At 34.9% G+C, this 23,857-nt stretch overlaps 1 protein-coding gene across 1 annotated transcript in view; it reads left to right on the forward strand.

The window, feature by feature from the left end:
- CCDC178 (coiled-coil domain containing 178) overlaps positions 1–23,857 on the forward strand; it is a 285,980-nt gene that overhangs the window by 17,760 nt on the left and 244,363 nt on the right. The window contains exons 5-7 of the mRNA XM_072949050.1: positions 1,182–1,262; positions 15,442–15,531; positions 23,572–23,711. Coding sequence (XP_072805151.1) covers positions 1,205–1,262; positions 15,442–15,531; positions 23,572–23,711 — 288 coding nt within the window. The 5' untranslated portion in view covers positions 1,182–1,204. The remainder of the gene's footprint in view (positions 1–1,181; positions 1,263–15,441; positions 15,532–23,571; positions 23,712–23,857) is intronic.

The raw sequence follows: 23,857 nt of genomic DNA on the forward strand, positions 1-23,857 counted from the left end.
AATCATTTTTAGTTTTAAAAAGAACTGTTAAACTATTTTCCATAGTAGCTCTATCATCTCACACTCTAACCTCCAGTGTGTGAGTGACCCAGTTTCTTCACATCCTTGCCAGCATTTGGTGTTACAAATTTTTCGTTTGTTCGTTTTAGCCATTCTGATAGGTGTATAGCTATCTTACTGAGATTTCAGTTTCTACTTCTTATTGTGGGGTGGGGGTTGTGAGTTCCAGCTACCCAGTAGAACTTCACTGACCCCTCCCTAGCTGGGAGAGGTAGGAGTGCCTAGTTACTGTTTCTTCAGCCTGTCATACCTGCTTTTAAACTGAACCAGTGAGTTTAGAATTGTAGTTACCTAGCAGTTTTCAGTTCATGGATTTCTAACTGGCTTCTTCTCAAGTCTACAATATCAATTTACATAATTTTTCATTTTAAAATCTTAAAATTTGACATTATATTTATAAGTATGTTAAGCATGGTTGTTAGGTGGTTTATATCTGGTAATTTCACTATCTGGAATAACTTTGGGTCAGTTTCCACTATCTTTCTCTTTCTACTGATTTTTGTTAACTAGTCTCTTTGTTATGCTGGGTTCCCTTTGACTTTGTGCTGGGCAAGAATCACCTTAATTCACTTTAATCACATGAGATTTCGAGGCTATTACTTCAATCAAATTATGTAGGTAATTCTCTCTACCTTTTGTATACATTTAACTTAATCCATAATAAAAAATGTTTTACAAAGGAACTGAGGGAATGTAAAAAAGAGATGATAGCAAGGTTTAAGTTTATCATATGAAATGAAACAATAGGTTCTAGACTTTCCAAAGGGTTTTGAGCTCACAGTTTCAATGATGAATGCTAAATTATCTAGTAGTCACCCCTGGTGTCTGTTTAAGTTAACAGCAGAGCAGAGCAGGGATCAAAGATGTCTCTTTAATGAGAATTTTTATATTTGGTGTCCCTAAATAGTATCACGGTAGTCCTCACAGGAAAAAGAGTATATTGTTGGATTTCTTTACATTTTTAACATAAAATTTAGTATTGATTTTTACATATATACATTACATAATATTAGAAACCTATCCTGACATTACCAGTTCTTGAACTGACAATTTTTAGTGAAATTAAATATAAGCTAATTTTGATTCATAATATTTTAAATTTTTTTTTCCTTTCTAATTAGGATTCAAAGTATGGTAAATAACCATGCCTGAAAATAAGACAATTTCCTGTTCTCCAACTGGAGGATACCAAAAAAAGAAAGGTAAGTTTATCCTTAAGTGATTTTCTATGAAACTAGGTCATAGATAAATACAACGCAGGTCACTCACAGAAGACAGCTATAAGGACAGTAGTCTTCTCCAGGGCCAGGGGTCACAAAACTAAAATTTACTGTGATCAGGAAGGTGAGGTAAGCAAAATGAGTAAGTTAGTTTAAGGAAAACTCACCATATGGCTTATCATTAATTTCTTTTATAATTACTACTGACATACAATATAGGCAGTATGACAGGTAGGTAGCACAACAATGGTCCGCTGGAGTCAGCTCTTACTAGTGTGTGTGAGCCAACTCTATACATCTCTTTTCAATTCTATTCCACTGATTGGTTAAACTTGGTGGTGGTGGTAGTACTTACTACCATCTGACAAGTGGTTATTAAAATTTTACCAGCCAACATTGAGGAGAAACATACAAAATTAAAAATGAAAAAAAAGCCTTATATAATTCTATTTTTAAAATTGATTTTATTGCATTAATTTTCATCATGATCTCCTATGCATCTTTTATTCTGCATCATGTTAGCAATATCATATTTTTGCATGATATGGAACGGAGGTCAGCAAATTACAACCTATGGGCCAAATCTGGACAGCTGCCCTTGTTGTACAGCCCAAAATCTAAGAATAGTGTTTACAATTATAAAGAGTAGTAAAAAGAAACAAAAGAAACAAAACAAAGAGGAACATATGGCAGAGACTGCAAGTTACCCACAAAACCAAAATTTTTACTATCTGGCCCTTTATAGAAAAAGTTTGGCAATCCTTGGTATAGAATTTTGCCTTGAGACCTTTCACTGGGAACAATAGACAGTCATCTTATCAGTTATCCATTGCTGCCCTAATGCTATGTAACAACCAACCACAAAAATGTAGGTACACACCACGTCATAAACATTCATTTTTGCTCACTTGTACTGAGTGGTTCTGCTGAGCTCAGGACTGCTCACTCACACATCTGCAGTAAGTCACAGGCCAACTAAGCACCATTACAAGTCTTGCTCATTTGGGCTGGGCTTCCACAGGCCTAGGGCCTTGGCTGGGAAAACTGGACTGACTTAGCCCTGCACCATAGTCCTCCAGCAGCTGGAACTCATGGCTTACAAGGGGGAACAGAAGCTCACAAGGCCAAGGCTCAGAATGAGCACACCATCCTTTCTGTTACATTTTTATCAGCCAAACCAGGTCACAAGACCAGCCTAGAGTCAAGAGGCAAGGGATTAGACTCTACCTCTTGGTGGCAGATGTTGTAAAGTCACATTGCAAAGGAAGTTGAACACTGGGAGGAGAAAATTAGCAGGGCTATTACTGCAGTCAAAACACAGAAAAGTCCTACACAAAAAATTATATGAAAGTATAGGACAAAGAATGATCATCAATAGCTTGTAATAAAAAGAAAAAGAATATATACATATGTATAATTGAATCACTGTGCTGTACACCAGAAACTAGCACAACAAGGCTGTAAATAAACTATACTTCAATCAAAAAAAAACCAACAATGAAAGCATAAAATACTCTACGGAAAAAACCCCACAAGCTTATTTGGGTTATAAAAGAAAGCAGTCATTTAGTAATCCCAAACAGTTGAGGCTACCTCACAATGGACTTCATGTAGGATTATGAATCTTGTGTAGGATTTTAGCGTTCATCACCACATTTACTTTCAGAGTATTTCAGTAACTTTGATTTTAGCTTTTTATTCATTCTATCAATATTATCTGAAAAAAACTTACGATATTTCATTTTCACAGTTTGTATAGTGAAGTTTAAGCAAAAAAGTATTCATTTCTGGAAACTGATTTCACTCGTAGATTAGCAAAATGGCAGGTTATTTACATAAAACAATTTTCCCAAAGACACAATTTGGAAAGAGATAGGATAATCAAATTCTATTTGTCTATCTCTTGTTCAAATACTTGAAAAGAACTGTGGAAAGTTTGGGGGTTAATTATGTTAATTAAGAACTAATAGTTTGTCCTAAGACTGGAGAGCTGAGCTGGGGATTTCCCTTGCAATCACCTGACAATGACTATTTATTTTGTATGCAAATAGAAAGTGACTAGTCTGCAATGGGTTTGCAAGCAAAAGCTCTTGTATGTGGAACATAAGGAGAAAGTTAAACTTGTTAAACGTGACAGGCCACCTGCCTTCAGTCTTTTCAATGGAGAAATACATATATAGTCAGATAAAACCACATATCACACTATTTAGTGGAATGTGAGTGTTCTTTGACATAGGTTATTCCTGAAAATGCATACAAAATGGAAATATGGTTGGATAACTCTTTGGAAAATAATTTGGTTAATAAGTTGTCTTTTGAAATGTGCTCAGTAAGTTTAGGACATTAGAAATAATGTTTGGAATTTTGGCATAAATAGTGATTTTTAGTTTAACTTAATTTCTACCTCTTTGGCATCATAGCATTATTAAGTTTCCCATCCTCTTTGTAAGACAACAACCACTATAGAGAACATTTGGCTTATTGAGCAAAGCACTGAGATGTCCATGTTCAAACTAAAGGAACTTACCAGTCTTAGCATGCTGATTTTAAACTTTTAAGCCCAAAGCAATCTTTGCTGGATGATGTACCAAACCTAACCATGAACCAATCTTTGAAATGGTTTGTCATTAACTTTGTCATTAACACCACAAGAACACAATGTTAGGTCTTATTTATTAACTTCTACCAGATGATATTCAACATAATAACTTTTCTTAACATCAAAAGTAAATCCTTTCCTTATGTTGGGTCAATCACCCTGAAACACTGTGGTCATGTCAAAATTCTTATTATACTACAAATAAGCATAGCAAATTTGATGCTTGTTCTGTGCTCTCAGTTGAAATAAATAAAACAAATTATTAAACTTTTCAGTTGTTCTGTACAGTCACAGCCGTATCTTAACATGCTAACCAACAGTATTTTCACATGGTTCATGTTTACAAAAAAGCTCTGGGAAAATAATTTCTATTACAATTAACAGTACATTTTTACAAACTTACCATCTGTGAAGTCTACATTTTCAGGCAATATTTTCACTAAGTACAAAACTGCATATCATGGCAGCATCACTTTTTTGTTTGTATGAAAATACTGATATTACCTTAGTTTTTCAATTTCTTGTTTTTCATATTGTTTCTTTTCCATGTAACAGCCAGGTGCTGTATTCTGTTTTTTTTTAAAGTGTCTTTATATGTTGATATAAGAAATATTTCATACATATAAAAATATCTGTAACAATTTGTAAAGTACAAAGGGTACTGATAAAATTGAGTATCCGTGCATTCATAATGCATATTAAGGAATGGAACCCTATGCTCTCTCACCACTTCCAAATCATATTTAGTTTTATATATTATATGAAAATATGTTAATATATACATATACACAAATTACATAGTTTTACATTTTTAATCCTATTACAATTTTCAACTGTCTTATTAATTCACTAATATTAGCTAGATCTGAAAATAATGAGTTGATTTTTACTTTCTATTGCTTAGTCTAGATCCTTTAGTACCTGGTAAAATGGAGGCAATAAAAATGTGCACAGTTATCTCCCTGTTCCTGATTTTTAAAATGAGACTTTTAATGTGTCAACATTAAATCTTTTGTTTTTAGAGACAATTTTTTATAATGTACCATAAATTGTGAACATGTATTGAATTTTATGAATGCCTTTTCTACATCTATTGAAATTTTTCTGCAATTAAATTTTTCTTCCTTAATCCTTAAATTTAATGGGTTGCAAGAATGAATCACAATTGTTAAATTTTGTATTTCCAGGGAAAATTTAACTTATTTTGTTTTAATTTCTCTTAATATACTGCTGGATTTGGTATGATAGTCATTTGTTTAGGATTTTTCCATTTATGCTCTCGAGGAACACTGGCTCCTAAGTCATCTTATGTTGTTCTTGTCTGATTTTGGTAGTAAGGCATTTATAATCTCATAATTGAAATGGAGAATCTTTCCTCTTTCTTTATTCTCTAAGAAGAATAATTCAATATTTTAATCACTTTTCTTGACTGGCTGAACTTATGTCTTAATTTTTGGGGAGATATTAAACTGTTGATATAAATTATTAGTTATAGGACCATCTAGGTTGTTAATTTTTAATTCACTATTGGAAAATTATAATTATTTCTTTAAAAAATTTGTTCATTTGGTTAAACTTTACATGTATTGATACAATATTGTTAATAAGTTTTTACGTATATCCTCTGTATACAATTATTTCTCCTTTAAGTTCATAATATTGTATGTTTCTTCTGCTTCTTCTCTCTTGTCATGATTAACTTTTCCAGATGTGTTCATCTGTGCTAATTTCTCAAACTGGTAATTTCTGACCTTTTTAATTATCCCTAGGGTGTTTTCCTTGTTCTTCGCTCGCTTTCTATTAATTTCAGATAGTATTGCCCTTCTCTCTTTCTTCTACTTTCTTTGGGTTTGTATTCCCACATATTCTTAATTTAGATGCTTAGATCACTAATTTGCAGCCTTTTTTTCTTTTCTAGTCTAATTATTTAAAGCTACAAATTTCCCTTGACATAGCATAGATATAATAAAAAGAACTGGATGTCAAATCAGACTTATATGAAGATTTACTCAGCTTGCAGGGATTTACTCAGCATGCAGCTTTCCTAAATGCTATTATAAGTAATATTGTGTTTAACTTTTAAAAATTGAGCTATAAGTCATTTACTATCATAAGAATTCATCTCTTTAAAGTGTACAACTCAGTGGTTTTAGTATAACCGCACGGCTGTGCAATCATCACCATTATCTAATTCCAGTATATTTTCATAACCCCCCCACAGCAGCTCTACACCATTAGCTGCCACTCCTCATGCCCCGCCACCCCTCCCCCCCAACTCAACCCCCCGGCAGCAACCACAAATCTACTTGCCTTGTTGGGAGCATGTTGGGCCCGGTGGGTGTCAATCATTTCCTGGCGAAGACCCACAACATCACCGTCTTTGAGCACGTCCCCATGCAGGTGATGCAGTTCAGTGTAAACCCCGTCCTCGTGTTGGCTGTAGAAGCCATGAACTCAGCTAGCCTGCCCAAGCCGGGGGGGGGGGGGGGGGGGGGGGGCGGGCGCTGAAGCTGCCAACCAAGTCGGATCCCACCTGGCAGTGCATCACCGAAGAGTCAGGGAGCACAGTGCTGAAGGTGCTGAGTTGCATCTGCTGATCTGCCTGAAGGACCACACCTGCATCTTATCAAAACATCCAACCAGGTCGTCTCATACGTACCGTGAGACCCGTCAGCGAACTGTCCAAAGTGTTCTGCCTGTCCAAGACCTGCGACAAGCGACAAGGCTGTACATGAAGCCCTTCCCCAATTGCCTGGAGGAGGACGCCAAGGGCGAGGAGTGCAGCTGTCAGAAGCTCAAGCATCAGCCCGCTTGAGCGGATTCGTCCGAGAGGGTTGTGACCTCGGCCCGCAAGATCTGGTGCTTGGGGCCCGGCGGCATTAGCCCCAACATCCTCACTGATGTCACCAAAGGTGTGCAGTCCCTCAACAAAATGAAGTTTAGTGTCCTCGTGGCATGCTGGGCGTGTGCTTTGAGGCCCAGTATGGGACGCCGCACCAGCACCCCAGGCCTCTACGCTGCGTGCTGACTACAAGCGCCGGTTCACAGAGCCCAGTTCCTTGCGGAGGGCCAGTGTCAGAAAGAAGTGGCTGGGGGCATCCACGGTGTCCCGAACTGGAAGCGGGGCCACGTCTTCAAGGAGTCTTAGGTGGCCAGCACCCCCATGTTTGTCGTGAAGGCCTACATGCCTGTCAGCGAGCCTTCGTCATCACCGCCCACCTGAGGTCCCCCACGGGCAGCCAGGCCTCTCCTAGTGTGTGTGTGGCCACTTCCGGATCCTGCTGGGGGAACCCTCGCGCCTGTGTGACCATTTTCAGATCCTGCCCGGGGACCCCGGCGCCAACACCTGCACCTCAGCCAGGCTGTAGCGGAGATGCGCAAGCGCAGTGGCCCGCAGGACGGCAGCCCCGCCCGCCCTGGACAACTTCTGCCGCAGTGCGTAGGCTCCCAGCAGCACCCGGGGCGGGAGTCGGCGCGCTTCCGGTGAAGCCGGCAGGGCAGAGCTCGGGAATTCCTTTTGCGACGCCGCGCGACCGTCGAGACAAGGGGATGCGCCGCCTCCAGGTTTCTGGGGCCGCTCCGTGCCGCCTCTCATCATCATCAACACTGATGCCGTTTCTTTTGAAACTTAGGTGAGGATTCAAGAGGTGACAGAAACACCTTCACAGCAGTGACTTATTTGGCCAGGTAGGGTCGGGGAGGCGGGATGGGAGACCGTTTTGGACATTTCATGTAAACGAACTGGTAAGATAGTTGCTTTTGTGCCTGTCTTCTCTTAAACTAAAATTTGGTCAAGGTTCTTTTTATAAATGAATCATATTCCATTGTATGAATATTCCGCATATTGTCTGTGCATTCATCGGTGGATGGATGTTTGAGTGGTTTCCGCTTTGGGGCTATCATGAATAATGTTATGAATATTCAAGTACAAGTTTTTATGTGGGCACCTGTTTTCATTTCCGTTGGGTTTACACTTACGCCTGGAATTGTTTAGGTTATTTGGTAACTTAATGTTTAACCTGAGTAATTGCCAATTTTTTTTTTTCCAAAGCAGCTGCAATAACTTACATTCCAGATAGCAATACACGAGGAGGCCAGTTTTTCTATCCCTTTGTCAACACTCGTTATATTCTGTTGTTTTGTTTTGTTTTTTAACTTTATTATAGCCATCTTAGTGGGTGTGAAGCCATCTTACTGTGGTTTTGATTTGCATTTCCCTAATAACTAATGAGGATGAGGATCTGTAAATATGTTTATTGACTTTTGTATGCCTTCTTTGGAGAAATGTGTATTCAAATCTTTTGCCCGTTTTTAAGTTGGGTTAATAGTCTTTTTTATTGTTGAGCTGCAATAGTTATATATTTTAGAAACTAGACCTTTATTATATATATGATTTACAAATGTTTTTGCTTGTTAACTCATAGTAGGGATTGCATTTTCACTTTCCTGATTGTTTTTTGCAGCACAAAAGTTTTTATTTTCATGAAACCATTTTATCTAATTTTTAAAATTGCTTGTTCCTTTGATATCATATCCAAGGTTACACATATTTACCCCTCTGTTTTCTTTTAAGAGTTTTATAATTTAACTCTTGCATGTAAGTCTGTGATCCATTTTGAATTCATTTTGTACATGGTTTGAGAAGGGAGTCAAAATTCAGTCTTTTACATTCATATATCCCGTACCATCTGCTGAAAAAAAGACTATTCATTTCTCATTAACTGACCGTAAAGATGGGTTTATATCAGGAATCTCAGTTCTATTCCATTGATCTGCCTGTTTGTCCTTATGTCAGTACCACCTCATCTTGATTATTGTGTATTTGTAGTAAATTTGAAATCAGAAAATTTGATTCCTTCTAGTTTGTTCTTTTTCAAGGTTATTTTAGCTAATCTGGGTCCCTTGCATTACATGTTAATTTTAGAATTATTTTGACAATTTCAGGGGAAAAAGCTATCAATTTGATAGAAATTACATTGAATCTGTATATCAATTTGAAAAGTTTTGGCATCTTAACAAAATTATGTCCTAGAATCCACTAGCAGGAAATCTTTGGATTTATTTAGGTATTTAATTTTTTTCAATAATGTTTTGTAGATTTTAGTGACACTTGTTTAGCGAAATGTCTTACACTTCTTTTGTTAGTTTTATTCCTAAATATTTTATTCTTTTTTGATGTCTCTATTAAATTTTGGATGCCTTTTATTTCATCTTCTTACCTAATGACTCTGGCTAAGATCTTCAGAACAAATTGAATAGAAGTGGCAAAGTGTAGATCTGCTTGCCCTTTTCCTGATCTTGGGGGATACTTTCATTCTTTACCATAATATCTGATTTTAGCTGTGGATTTTTCACAAAGGTGAAAAATCATTTTGAAGAAGTTTTTTACTATTCGTATTTTATTGAGTGCTTTTTAAAAATCATGAATGGGATTGAATTTTGTCAAATACTTTTTCTGCATCTACTGAAATGATTGTGTAATTTCTTCTCTTTATTAGTGTTACATGATTGACTTTCAAATGTTGAAACTTTTCTGGGATAAATCTCACTTGAACATAATGTATAATCCTTTTTATATGCCACTAGATTTGATTTGGCAGTATTTTGTGAGGATCCATGTTCATAAGGAGTATTTTGTGTATAATTTTATTTTCTTGGAATGTTTTTGTCTGGTTTTGCCGTCAGGGTAATATGGGGCTCATAGAATGAGTTGGCAAGTGTTCTCTTATGTTTTTGGCAAATTTATGAAGCATCAGTGTTAATTCTTTCAATATTTCATGATACTCAACAGTGAAGCCATTTGGCCGAGGACTTTTATTTGTGGGAGGATTTTTTATTACTGATTTAATTTTTTTACTTGTTAAGTTCTCGCTGGATTTTCTTTTTCTCTTTGGGTCAATGTTAATAGTTTGTGGTTTTATAGGAATTTGTCCATTTCATCTAGGTTATCTAATTTATTGGCACAAGTTTGTTTATAGTATTCTCTTACAACCACTCTGTAAGGTAGTTAGTAATATCCTTCTTTCATTCTTGGTTTTAGTTCTTTGAGTATTACCTTTTTTTTCCTCCTTGATTAGTCAAGGTAAAGTTTTGTTAATTTTGTTGATCTTTTCAAAGAACCATCTATATTGTTTTCCACAAATGTTCAAAATACCAACTGTGTGGGTGTATCAGTATTGTCACAAAATACCAGATGTTACTTAGTCATTATTATATAGCTAATTTATAAAATATAAATCTAAATTTGCTCTAATTTACATTTTTATTACCAAAGTGTGAAGTTAATTTCCATATGTTTATTTAATCTTTTCATTTACTCTGTTTTGAACCTTCTAATTATGAATTCATAATTTTTAAGCATTTTAGCTAATATAAATAAAACCTTTATATGTTATTTCTCTTTGTGCCAAGTTTAGTGAAAATATTTGCCCAAGTCTGTCTTATGAATTTCAGTCTTGATTGAAAGATGGTAAAGTAATCCTTTTTCATATATTGTTAAATTATTAAATTTAAATCATGTGGGGGTAAATGTTATATACATTATGCTAATTTTTGTAATGTTTAATATGTTTTAAAAGACATGATATATCATGATATGCCATGTCTTTTAAATTATTTTCAGTGGAAAAAATGATTTGATAAACTTGTCCTGCCGTTCCAAGAAATGTGAGTACTATACACCAATATTTTATATTGAATCACATTTATATGAGAGAAATTTTTTGTGGTTTGTGAAATTTAACAGTTTTAATCCCCTCCTGAATTCTGTTTCCTCCCAGATTTGGAGGGTAATGTGCTTTAGGATATATTCCTCAGAGAGTGTCCTGCTGAATATAAATTGTAAGATATGCTTCAGGAAAAAAATGATTATGAGGCAAAATACAATTTGGAAATTCTATAACATTCATTTTATTTTTGGAATTTTTTGATAAACATTTATATATTGAAAGCCCCAAAAAGTCCTGCAATGAAGATACCTCCTTAAACCATACATTGATTATTTGATCATAGAATCCCTTTTCTTTGTATACTTATTAGAATATCACTGGATTATGTATTTTTGGACACAATTTGAAGAGTGCTAGTGTAGTTGAAAAGATTTTGTAACTAATTAATTATTAATTAAGAATTAAATGCATTTTAATAAATATGTATATGATAAATATAGAACTGTCACTCTATTTTAGATAGAAGATATTTTTATCACCTCCAGAAATTTTCTCACCTACCATAGGGAATCACTATTTTGATATCTATTGTAAGAGTTTAGTTTTGTCTTTTTTTGAACCTCATAATAATGGAATTATATAATATCCATTTTTTCTGATTATTTTTGCTCTATTTACTTTTGAGTTTCACCAATGTTACTCCATGTATTAGTAGCTCATTCTTTTTTACCGCTCAGCGTTATACTATTGCATGATTACTCAATATTTTTAAAAATTTGTTTTTCTTGTGATAGACATTTAGATTTTCAGTTTCTGCTGTTATGGTTGAAGTTATCACAAGTTCTTGCACCTATACTTGAATTATCTTGGATAAAAGCTTTGGAGTGAAATTGCTGCATTGTAGCATAAATAGATTTAACTTTATAAGGAACCATCAAACATAATAATAGATTCTTCTGTTTGAAAAATTTTAAACACTTCAGAGATTATAAAATGAAATATAAAATTTCCCTTCTTTCTCTACATTCCTCTCCTTTCTTAGTTTCTTGATCTGTGGACTTATATATGCAACTGCAAGTATGTGTCAGAGTCTATGTCTCTTTCTAAAAAACAAAAAGTGATGACAAAACTTACACGTAAATATATATCTTGCTATTTTTCTCAGTGTACCTTGGACTACTTTCTGTATTGGCACATAATGATTTATATGTTTGCTGTTTGCATTTATTTATTTATTTTTTGTTTTTCCAGCTTTATTGAGATGTAATTGATATGTAACACTGTGTCAGTTATAACATGATCGTTTAGAGGGAGATAATTAGGTTTATTTATTTGTATTTATTTATTCATTTTTTAAATGGAGGTACTGGGGATTGAACTCAGGACCTTGTGCATGCTAAGCACACACTCTGCCACTGAGCTATACCCTTCCCCAGCATGTACAATCTGATTTCATATATGTATTTGTTGTGAAGTGTTGACCACGATAAGGTTATTGAATACGACCTTCACTTTACATAATTACCATTTTGTTACTGTAGTTATGGTAAGAACATTTAAAATCTACTCTCATTGCAGTTTTCAAGTATATAATACAGTACAGTTAACTGTAGTCACCATGCTGTACATCAGGTCCCCAGAACGTATTCCTCTTATAGCTGGAAGCTTGTTCCTTTTGACCAACATCTCCCCTTTTCCCCACTCCCCAAGATGGTGCCAACTACTGTTGTACTCTGCTTCTACAAGTTAGGCTGTTTTAGATACCATATAAGAGGTTACATAGTATGTATCTTTCTTTGTCTGACTTATTTCACTTAGTGTAATGCCCTCAAGTTTCCTCCATCTTGCAAATGGCAGGCTTTCCTTCCTTTTTAGGCTTAACATATTTAATTGTGTGTGTGTATGTATATGTATATCACATTTTCTTTATCCTTTTAGCTGTAGATGGATATTAAGTTGTTTCCGTGTCTAGGCTATTGTGACTAACGCTGCAGTGAACAAGGCAGTGCAGATACCTCTTTGAGATAGTGATTTCATCTCTTTCTATAAAAACCAGAAAAGGGATTGCTAGATTACATGACGTTTTTATTTTTAAGTTTTGAAGACCCTCCATACTGCTGTCCATAGTGGTTGTAGAAATTTATATTCACATGAGCAGTGCCCAAGGATTTGCTTTTCTTCACATCCTCACCAACATTTGTTATCTCTTGTCTTTTTTATAATAGCCATTCTAACAGATATGTGGTGATATTTCATTGTGGTTTTGACTTGCATTTCCCTGGTGATTAATGATTTGAGCATCTTTTCATTTACGTATTGGCCATTTGTATGTTCTTGGGAAAAATGGCCACTCAGTTCCTTTATCCATTTTTAAATCAGATTATTTGTTTTAATGCTGTCAAGTTGTCGATTCCTTATATATTTGAATGTTAACATACCCTTACCAGATAGATGGTTTGCAAGTATTTTCTCTCACTTTATAGGTTGCCTTTTCATTATGTTAATTGTTTCTTTTGCTGTGCAGAAACTTTTAGCTTGATGTAGTCTCTCTTGTTGATTTTTGTTTTAGTTTGTTATGCTTTTGGTGTTGTATCTGAAAGATCCTTACAAGACCAATGTCAAGGAGCTTTTTCCCTATGTTTTCTTTTAGAAGGTTTATGATTTCAAGTCCTACTTTTAAGTTTTTAATCCATTTCAAGTTAAGTTTTATGAGTGATGTGAGATAGAGGTTCAGTTTAGTATTTTGTATGTGAATATTCAGTTTTCCTACCACTATTTATTGAAGATATTATTCTTTCCGTATTGAGTAGTCTTGGCTTCCTTATCAAATATTAGTTAATCACTAATACATGGGTTTATTTCTGGATTCTCTATTTTATTCTAGTGATCTGTGTGTCTGTTTTCATGCCAAACAGTACCTTACTGTTTTGTTCATTATAGCTCTTTATATAATTTGAAATAAGGAAGTGTGACACCTCCATCTTTATTCTTTCTTAAAATTGCTTTGGCTATTATGACTCTTTTGAAGTTCCAAATGAATTTTAGGATTTAAAAAAAAATCTGTGAGAAATGCCATTGGAATTGTGATAAATTTTGAATTGAATGGACATTTTAACAATATTTACTCTTTTCAGCCATGAACATGTGATCTTCCATTTATTTGTGTTCTATAATTTCTTTCATCAATATCTTACAGTTTTTGGCATATAGATCTTTCACTTCCTTGGTTAACTTTATCCCTAAGCATTTTATTCTTTTTATGCTGTTGTAAATGGGATTGTTTTGCATGACATAAGTATATATAATGTCATAAGATATATATGAGATCAGCTACCTATGATCTCTTTTGATTTCCACTTGTGTGGAATATCTTTTTCCATCCCTTCATTTTGAGCCTATATGTACCCTTAAAGGTGAAATTAGTCTCTTGTAGTAGCACACATATAGTTGGGTCTTGTTTTTTTATCCACTCAACGACTCTGTGCTTTTTGATTGGAGAATTTCATTTATTTCCATTTTGAAGTGATTATTGATAGGTGAGGACTTCCTGGTGACATCTTGTTGGTTGTTTTCTGCCTCTTTGTGGTTCCTTTATTTATTTCTTCCTCTCTTTCTGTTTTCTTTTTGAATTGATGATTTTTCATAGTGCTGTACTCGGATTCCCTTCTTTGTTTCTTTTGTGTATCTACTATAGATTTTTGCTTTGTGGTTATTGTGAGGCTTAAATGAAATATTTTATGATAAAATAGTCTATTTTGAACTGATAACAACTTAGCTTCAGTCACGTGCAAAAAGTCTTCCCTCTTACAACTCCCCTCACATTCTGTGTTTTTGATGTCACAATTTACATCTTTTTATATTTTGTATTCTTTAATAAATTATTGCAGCTATAGCTATTTTAGTACTTCTGTCCTTTAACCATTAACTAGAGTTAAGTGATTAATACACCACTATAGTATTGGAGTATTCTGAATTTGACCATATACTCATCTTTATGTTTTTGCTTTTACTAATTAGTGTTATTGTTTTTGTTTTACTAATTAGTGTTATTTTAACTGGAGGAACTCCTTTCAGCATTTCTTGTCAGGCAAGTCAAATGATGATCACCTCCCTTAGCTCTTGTTTGCCTGGGAACATCTTACTTTCTCCCTCATGTCTGAAGGCCGACTTTGCCAGCAAAGCCTCTAGGGTCCTGTTCAGAGCAGGCCACTGGGAAGCACAGGCACTGCTGCTGCAGGGCCGGTACTGAGAGCTTCTGCCGTTCTTCCTTATTCCAAGCCATCTGTCTACTTCTCAGCTTTGCTGGTCTCTGGGTGGGGTGAACCAAAGTGAGTCCTTTGTGAGTTCCCGAAAAGGGTAAGGAAGCTGGTTGCTCACCCTTTTCCAGTGACAAGAACTATTTCAAGGCAGAGTTCCCTCTTGGCACTGAGCAGTGTCGGCTTAGGGGATGCAGGCAAAATGAAACTGTTTTCCTTACCTCTTTTGTGTGTGGTTATTCTCAGGTTTTTTGTTCCACTATATTGTTGAAATTTCTTAAGTGGACTCCTGCGCTCTCCCAGAGCTAATTTTGTTTGTAGATAGCTGTCTAATTGTTGATCTTTGATGGTGTCCAGAGGCTGGGGCCTCCTACCGTACTATTTTGGTAAAGTCAGTCTGCATGGTCTTTCTGTTTGTTTTTAAGAGGTACATGATATTTTGTATACCTTCTTGTGAGTGTTAAGCCAATTGAAGAACACAAGAAATATCTAGAGAGATTCTACCATAGGTTTTGTTTAATATCAATACTATAGTTGCTTTTTAAGGACAACACTTTAGGAACAAGTTTTGTACATTATTTTGCTTGTTTAAATATGTATATTATTGTTCCCTGAAATTTTTGTTTTCTTTTAAAAAGACAATGCCACATCACAAGCTTTGGTTCGATTTGGTGCCCCTAAGGAAGCTGTTGAGGTTTCTCAAGAAAATAAAATGACAAATACTGAAGGTGAGGACTGCATCTAAATTGTATAGTAACCTATGTAAGCTATATTTATATATGCTCATTAATTTGTGATACCAATGTTGTATTTTTATTAAGAAAGAAATCCTAAATATCACTAATAGTTAACAGAGTAAAGGTATGTAATGTTAAGAATACAAATTGTAATACATTTTATTAATAATATATTGTTAATTATAATTTGGTTTATAAGAATTGTTTACAATTTCAGAAATGTGTGAGGTTTTAAAATAAACATTTTCTTTATCCTTCATGCCAGGACTGGCAGGTGCTAAAAACATTTTAGTTCATTGAGGATGTGTTCCTAGAAGAAGAAGAATGAGGACTAATTTTTTTTGGTTGTGAAATCCAGAATTAAAAATTACTCATTGAGAATTCATAAAATGTTAGCTCTGAAAGTGTTTCCGATAACATATGTGAAGAGATGATGAAATGTATGTTTTATGTATAAGGGTTCATACTTGATTTTTCTCAGCTCATTCTGGTGGAGAACTCTATGTTTATCAAAAAACTTAATCTTCGTTTTGGTACATTTTTGCTCCGGAGATTGTGTTTGACAGGATACAATTGAGTTAAGTTACCATTCTGATTATTTATCTATTTCTGTTCAGTAGAAATCTTGAATAGAATTTTAATGTCCTGGCTTAGAGTTTATTGTCATAGTTAGTTATGGGCCATTGTTAGTTTTGGACTAATTTTTTAAAATATCAAATTATTGATTTGTGAACCAGTTAATTTAGGACACTGGAAGATACATGTACTATTAGGGTGCAAAGATATTTAAGAAATGATCCTTATGAGGAGTATATAATCTTGCAAGCCAAATAAAATATAACTATATGCCAATTAGTACAACACAAAAGAAAAAAAATGGTTATATAGAGTAACAGCAAAGATGACACAAGGTATTTAAAAGGCTCTACCCAATTCTAATATATGGCCATGGAGTTTCCCCACCACCAGACTGTTCTTGGACACTAGTTGGGTATTCTACAATTCAACTCAATCCTGACACCATCTACCTAGAGATTGCATCAGATCCTCTAGGTTAAGGACATAGTCCTACAAGACTACCCCTCACCCCACTTCAGATGCCAGTGGGAAAGCCCAGCTTATCACCTGGGATTTTGACCAACTGCTAAAGATTGGTGGTTCCAGTTTATACCACACCTTGGGTTTGATTAATTTACCATAGTGACTCACGGAACTCAGAGAAACATTTTGCTTACTAGATTCTTGTTTTATTATAAAAGGATCTAGGTCAGGAACAGCCAAATGGAAGATATACATAAGACAAGAAATGGGGAAAGGGCACAGAGCTTCCATGTCCTCTCTGAACTTGCCAGTTTCCCCAAATCTCCATGTGTTCATCAACTTAGAAGCTCTCCGAACCCTGTCCTCTTGGATTTTTATGGAGTCCTCATTACATAGGCAAGATTGATTGAATCATTGGCCATTGGCTGATGATTAATTCAAGGTCCAACCCTTCTTTCCTCCCTGGAGGTCTAGGGTGGGACTGAAAGTTCCTACTGTCTAATCCCGTGGTTGGTTCTCCAGGCAGTCAGCCTCCATTCTTAAGGGGGGAGGGCATCCAAAAGTCACCTCATTAACATAACAAAGGACACCATTGAAGTTACAAGGGTTTTAGGAGCTCTGTGCCAGAAACAAATGAAGACCAAATATATATTGCCTATTCTAAATCACAGTATCACAGCAGAATATGAGAAATGAATACTGTGGGCAAGAAGTATTTACGTGTTTTGAGTACCCTCAACTTGTATGATCTCTAAGGATTTAAAGAATTGTTAATGGGTAAGGACAGATTTGAACTGAATCTTGAAGGATGCATTTATGTATGAAAAGTGAGGAAAGAATTTAAGCAAGAACAGAATGAATCAAATAACAATGATGAAATGACACAAAATATGGGAAAAAATTACTTTGACTACAACATAGGAAAGATTCAGAAATGTAAAGATAATTGGTTAAAATAAAGTAGAAATAATTGAGATGCAGTCAAGAAGCATTTTGAATTTCAGGCTCAAAAAACATGAACTTTATTATTGCTCAGTCTCTGGTCCTATACATATGTATATATATGATTAGAGATGTTACATAACCAAATCCTTTGCTTGGAAGTATGAGTCTGAGTGTGCTGTGCAGAATCATTTGGTTATAGGAGGAAATATGGAGACCATTGACCTGAAACAAATACACTACTGCATATTTCTCCAGAAAAGATGGGTTTACTTGGGATCAGCACATTTGGGGTCTGCAAGCATGGTGAGCCATGTGCAAGTTTTCTGAGGCAAGGGAAGGAGAACACTTTGACTGAAGAAAAAAGGAAGTCAGGAGGGCTGTCGTAAACAAAGTCCATGGCTTTTCATTGGCTGAATCCTTGCCAGGAAAAGAAGAGTCTTTCTTTTTCCTGTTGGGCTCTGCTATCATTGAAGGGCATGAAGACACTCCCTTCTGGTCTCCCAATTCTAATTGAGGTTTCTGTTGATTAATTTTACAAAATTGCTTATCTTATCAGTATAGTCTGGGTTTAAGGTAATAAGGATCTGATCTATGAAGGATCAGTGGGTCTGAACAATAGGAATTAAAGAGTCATTACAAAAGAATTGTTATGATTTGGTAAACTGACTATGTATATTGATATAGAAACTTGAAAAGACTATCCAAGGACAATTTAAGTATTGGAGACTTTGATAATGGGAACAGAGAGGTAAGGAAGGAAAAGAGGTTGAGTGGAATGAAGATGAGTTATTATTTTAGAAATCCTGTGAGTGGGTGTGTTCCTTTTAAGACTAGCTCTGGCTTGCTGTTCTTGACAAAGTCCAAATATTTAATACCAGATATATTGGAGAGGGGCCTGTAACCAGAAGCTTTATCTTGCTGTATCTTTACTCTCTTATCATTATTTTATTTACCACGTAGTTCGTGATTATGGACTCAGTGCCAGGCACCATTCTTACCACTTCGAATGTGTCAGATCTTTCCCATCTTGGAATTCCTTCTGTATGTCTCCTGTATCTTTTCCAGCTCTATATCTGATCATAGAAAGGTATGCATTTTCCTCTGTAGCCTTCTTCCTTGCTTTGGCATTTCAGTTTACTATTATATCATGCATTTCTGTATTTCCTTGTTTGTGGCATATCAACTTCTCAAAGGGTACATTCTAATTTAATTCTCTTGCTTTTATGCTGCATGGGATCCAGCAAATCCACCCTTCCTTTCTCTACATTCAGTGCTAAGATTGGGCTCTAGAAAAGATAGGTTTTTGGAAGATTTGTACATTTGGCAAGAAGTTCAGGAAAATGTTAAGTTTAAAGATGTTTAGTTGGGAATCAAGTACTCAGAGGAGATGATTAAGGGAGAGAGTATAAAGGGAATAGATGATTTCTTACTAAGTAGCCATGATTTAGGACTATGAGGAGAAATAGGCAATGAAGAAGTGAAAGAAAACTATTAAAGAAGAACATTTCAAGGAATTGTTTTCTACTATGTTTTGTATGAAGAGTTAAAAGAGATGGAGAATGATATGAGGTTATTGAGTTCTTTGACTAGGGAATGCTTGGTGGTCTTTTTGTAAAACAAACTTTTTGAGATAAAATTTAAGTACAATAATGTCCGGTCATTTTAAGTATATAGGTCAATGACTTCTGACAATGCACACATCTATTTAACTACCATCTTAAATAGGATGTAGAAACTCCCATCTTTTCAGAAAGCTCATTCATGTCCTTTGTAGTCAGTATCACCTCACCCCATCCCTCATATCCTCTGATAAGATTTCAGTTTTACCATTCTAAAAGTTTAAATAAATGGAATCATTTCATTTGTGCTCTTTTGTGTCCAGTTTCTTTCAAAAACTCAGAAAGAGGTCTGTGAGATTCATCTATGTTGTTGAATGCATTAGTGGTTTGTTTGTTTTATTGCTCAGTAGTACTCCCTCGTTTGAGTACTGTTTAGTTTATCTATTCAACCGTTGATGGCAATATGGGATTTTCTATTTTTGGGCTGTTATATATAAAGCTTTTATGAATATTTACATATAAGTCTTTTTATTGACACTTTTCTTTTTACCTTGGGTAAACACAGAGAAGTGGAATGTTGAGGTACATAGTAAGTGTATGCTTAACTTTTATGAGAAACTACCAGGCTATTTGCTGAGAGTAATTTACATTTCCACCAGTATATGTGTTATAGTTGTTCTGTATCCTTACTAATATTTGCATGGCGAAACTTTTACATTTTAGGCATTTTAGTGATTGTGAAGTGGTACTGCACTGTGAATTAAATATGCATTTTTCTGATGATTAATGATACTGAGCATCTTTTTACATGCTTATTAGTCATTTATATATTGACTTTTTGGAAGAATCCAATTCTTACACTCATTTTTTATTTGGTTTTCCTATATAGTAAGTTGTAGATTTTCTTTATTCATTTTAGATACAAGTCTTTTGTTGAGTATACATCTATTTCTTCCTGTTCTCTTGCCTGTCCTTTCATTTATTGTAATATCTTTTTGAGACAAGCTGAATGTTTTGGTTTTGACAAAGTCACATTTATTGTTTTCTTTAATGTTTCCCCTTCCCTCTCTCCCTTCCTTCCTGCCAACCTGCCTGTATTTTAAAGATATTTTTCTGTTATGTTCTGGCCTGTACTGTTTCTGATGAGAAATGTAGCAGTTACTCATATTCATGTTCCCTGTATGTAATCTGTCCTTTTGTTATCTGGCTACTTTAAAGATTTCCTCATTATTAATTGGTTTTCAGCAATTTGACTATGATGTTCTAGACATAGTTCTCTTTATATTTTAATTATGTGAGATTTGTTGAGCTTCTTGGATGTGTGAGTCAGTGTTTTTCATCAAATTTTGAAAATTTTGGCCATTATTTCTGCAGATTTTTTCACTCCAGTTTTACTCCCTTCTCCTTCCAGAACCTCAACATCACATGTGTTGGACTGTTTTATTTTTGTACTACAATGCCTTGAGGATCTCTTCTTTTTTCTTCATTTTTCTATTCTTGAGACTGGATAATTTCTATCAGTATATCTACACATTCGTTTTTCACTCAGGGGAAGGTCTCCCTCCTGCCCTTCCCCACCTCCAGTGTATAACAAAACTAAAAAAAGCTTAATTTTTCATAAAAAAAAAGTTAGAGATACCTTCTGTTCATCACACAGAGGCTTTGAAAGAAGAAAAAGTTATTTCTAAACTCAAGAGCACTAATTTATTTTACATTTTGGAAAGAAAATCAAGATATTAAAAGGGCTAATTGAATGTGAAAAAGAAATTTGTGTTCAGATAAGTTTTTACTCAGAGTGCTGAGTTCAGATAAAGATACAATAATTGAGATGTAAAGGATAGCAGTGATAAAATCTTAAATTATTGGGGCTGGGTGAATAAATTACGTAAGGATCGAATTAGAGAGCAAGAGAGTTGACAGTTAATGAACATAAACCATCATTTGCCCACACAATCAAGCTGTCCGTGTTTTTTCTCAAATGGAAGTTCCATGTGGCAGTCTCAACAAACCTCAACTCTGGCTGAAGTCCAGGAAGATTTCCTCTTATGCATTGATTCCGGGCAAGGAAGTTGGAGTTGGGCAGAGTTTTAGAGAGAATGAGAGTCCTCCCTGAGCTTAATTCATTAAATACTTACCCTGATCATTAATGCACAGGCTTCACAAGGAAGAGCTTGTTTGACTAAAACCATAAATTCATTGTATCGTGACAGTTTGGGTGAAAATGATCTTATATAAAACCTTACCAACTCGTTCATTTATTAAGTGAGAAATCTGAAGTTAGACACTGAGCAGTGTTAGCTTAAGAATCACAGTTACCAGTCAAGTCAAAAAATGAATGATCATAGACACCTAGTTTAGTGCTCTAGGTGTATCTTTAATCTGGGTAAAATTAGAAAGAAAAGGAAAGGAAAGGTTTGACTTACACTGTGCATACATTAGAATCAAAGAGTAATAAGAACTTCTGAATTCTGGTTCTCTCTTGTGCTGGTTATGAAGACTTCTGGTGCAAAATATGACTTCACAGTATTTCATCTTACTCACTTTACCGTATGTAAAATGTTAATCCTATCCCATAGAGGTGCTATGGAAGTTAATATTCACCTAGTAGGTTGAGACTGGCACATGTGGAAAAATATTAAATGAGTTATTGCTGTCCTTATTTTCTCCAGACTTAATGAAGCAAAGCAAGTACTCTGAGTATAAGGAGGACTGCCTGATTGTTAAATGTATAGTAAAACCTTATTTCAGGAGGGAAGGGCAACATGCCCTTATTAGGGTATTTGGATAGGAGATTGATATTTAATTTTTACCAGCTTATTTTTTGGTCCTTTGACTGTTACAGAGATGAAAATATACTTTCATCTGTGTATGAACTAAAAAGGAAAGTGGGGATATAACACAGAAAATAGTCATACCAAGTGTGTGTGTTCACTGTGGTCAAAACAAACTAACATGTGTTCAATTATCAGCACTGATGTTTTGAAGGAGCATTCAAATTTCAAAAACAAGTGATATGTGAAACTTTTGAAATGCCCTGAAATATATTTTTAAAACTGCTTCTCTTTATTTTGTCACATTTTAAAAAAATATAAAAACAACCTTCATGGTATTGCTTATACTCCAAAGCCAGGGAGTTAAAGTCTCAGATCTCCCATCTAACAGCTCTGTGGAATGGGCCACTTTATATAACTTCTCCAAGCTTTGATTTCCTCATATATGAAATCAAAGTAATAATCCCATTTCATGAGATTTTTGTAAGGATTAAATAAAATGTGGCATCAGAAGTACTTAGTTAGCATAGTCCCGTGTTTGGCACATATTTTTAGTACTCAAAAATGTTAAAATATATGTACATGTATATATATTTCTCTATGTGGACTGTTATTCTATATATGGGATATGAATATATGGGATAGAGTAAAAACATTTGTAAATGAAATAAATACGTAATTTTGACAGAGATTGTATTTTTGGACGAGAATATTATGAGGTTTCACTTAAAAGATATTTAAAAGATTACAGTTTAAATGAAGATACCTGAAATATTTACCACCTCTATGTGTTGACATTGAAACAGAAGTCAGTCTGGAGGCACCAGTATTACTTCTGTGGTCCTCAAGGTCAGCTGAAATGAGGACATCAGACTGTTCTCATTGAGGCACTGAGCTTATTTTGTGTCTTGCATTTAAGATCAGTGATTGCAGCTATAACCCAGCCCAGCAGAGTCCTTAGAGGCAAAAGGACTGCAAGTAAGCACTTTGGTAGTTTCATGGACAACTTTGCTGTGCTTCTGCAACCTTCAGTTGATTTGGGACATACCAGGATTAGAATCACTGAGGCACATCAGACTGAGTGGATTTTATGATGAGTACAACTTGAATGCCATAGTGAGACCATCAATCACTCTTTGCATGAGACTCCAATTTTCAAAAATGGAAGGTGGAAAATGAGGTTATTATGAGGATGATGGGGACCTGCTTTTATTGTTTTCAGCAAGAGAAACCATGCTGGATTTAAGGAAGAACTCTTCAGTGCATGAGTAGTTGGATATTATTTACACTGGGAGATGTGGAGTCTCTTTGAAGGGAGAATTTAAAATACATTTCAAAGTCAGTTTTTAAGTGATTCAGGATCTGTTTAGAAACAGATGGATTAACTGGTTTTCTACCTTTTTTCTTTTTCAGTGTTTAATTCATGATGCTATGGAACACTTTAATGTTTTAACTTTGCTTGAAGTTTTATTCTTGCTTCCTAGGTTTATTTTTATCTCTTACATTCTAAGTCATAAATGATTATTTTATTGTAGCTCTTCAATTATTTGGAGGTTCAATCTATAATTCTCTGACAATTTTACCAATCTGTTTATCACAGAAAGTTTGAGTATTAATATTAATGAATCAGAATACTTTTTACATATTCTGAATATCAGTGTTTACTATTCTGTATATAACTGCGAGCTGATGTCCTCTGTCTTCCTTATCTGTAGGGGTGAATAAAGGCATTTACTTTGGCTACCCATGCCGACGTCAAAGCTGTGCTTTAGTAAACATCCCAGCACCATGTGTCAACAAAATAATTTCACACATTGAAGATGTGGAGTCTAAAATACAGGAACATTTGAGACAGGTAAGTGATAGTTAAAATGCTGACGTTTTCTGTAAGCTCTGTAGAGCGCATCAGGGTCAGTTTCTTAAAGAACACAGGGAGTTATTTTTCTAATGATTCTTGGAATCGTTGATAGAATCTTTGCTCAGTTGCATAATTTACTAATC

The sequence above is a fragment of the Vicugna pacos genome, chromosome 24 (assembly GCF_048564905.1).
Source record: "Vicugna pacos chromosome 24, VicPac4, whole genome shotgun sequence".
In the NCBI taxonomy this organism is placed as follows: domain Eukaryota; kingdom Metazoa; phylum Chordata; class Mammalia; order Artiodactyla; family Camelidae; genus Vicugna; species Vicugna pacos.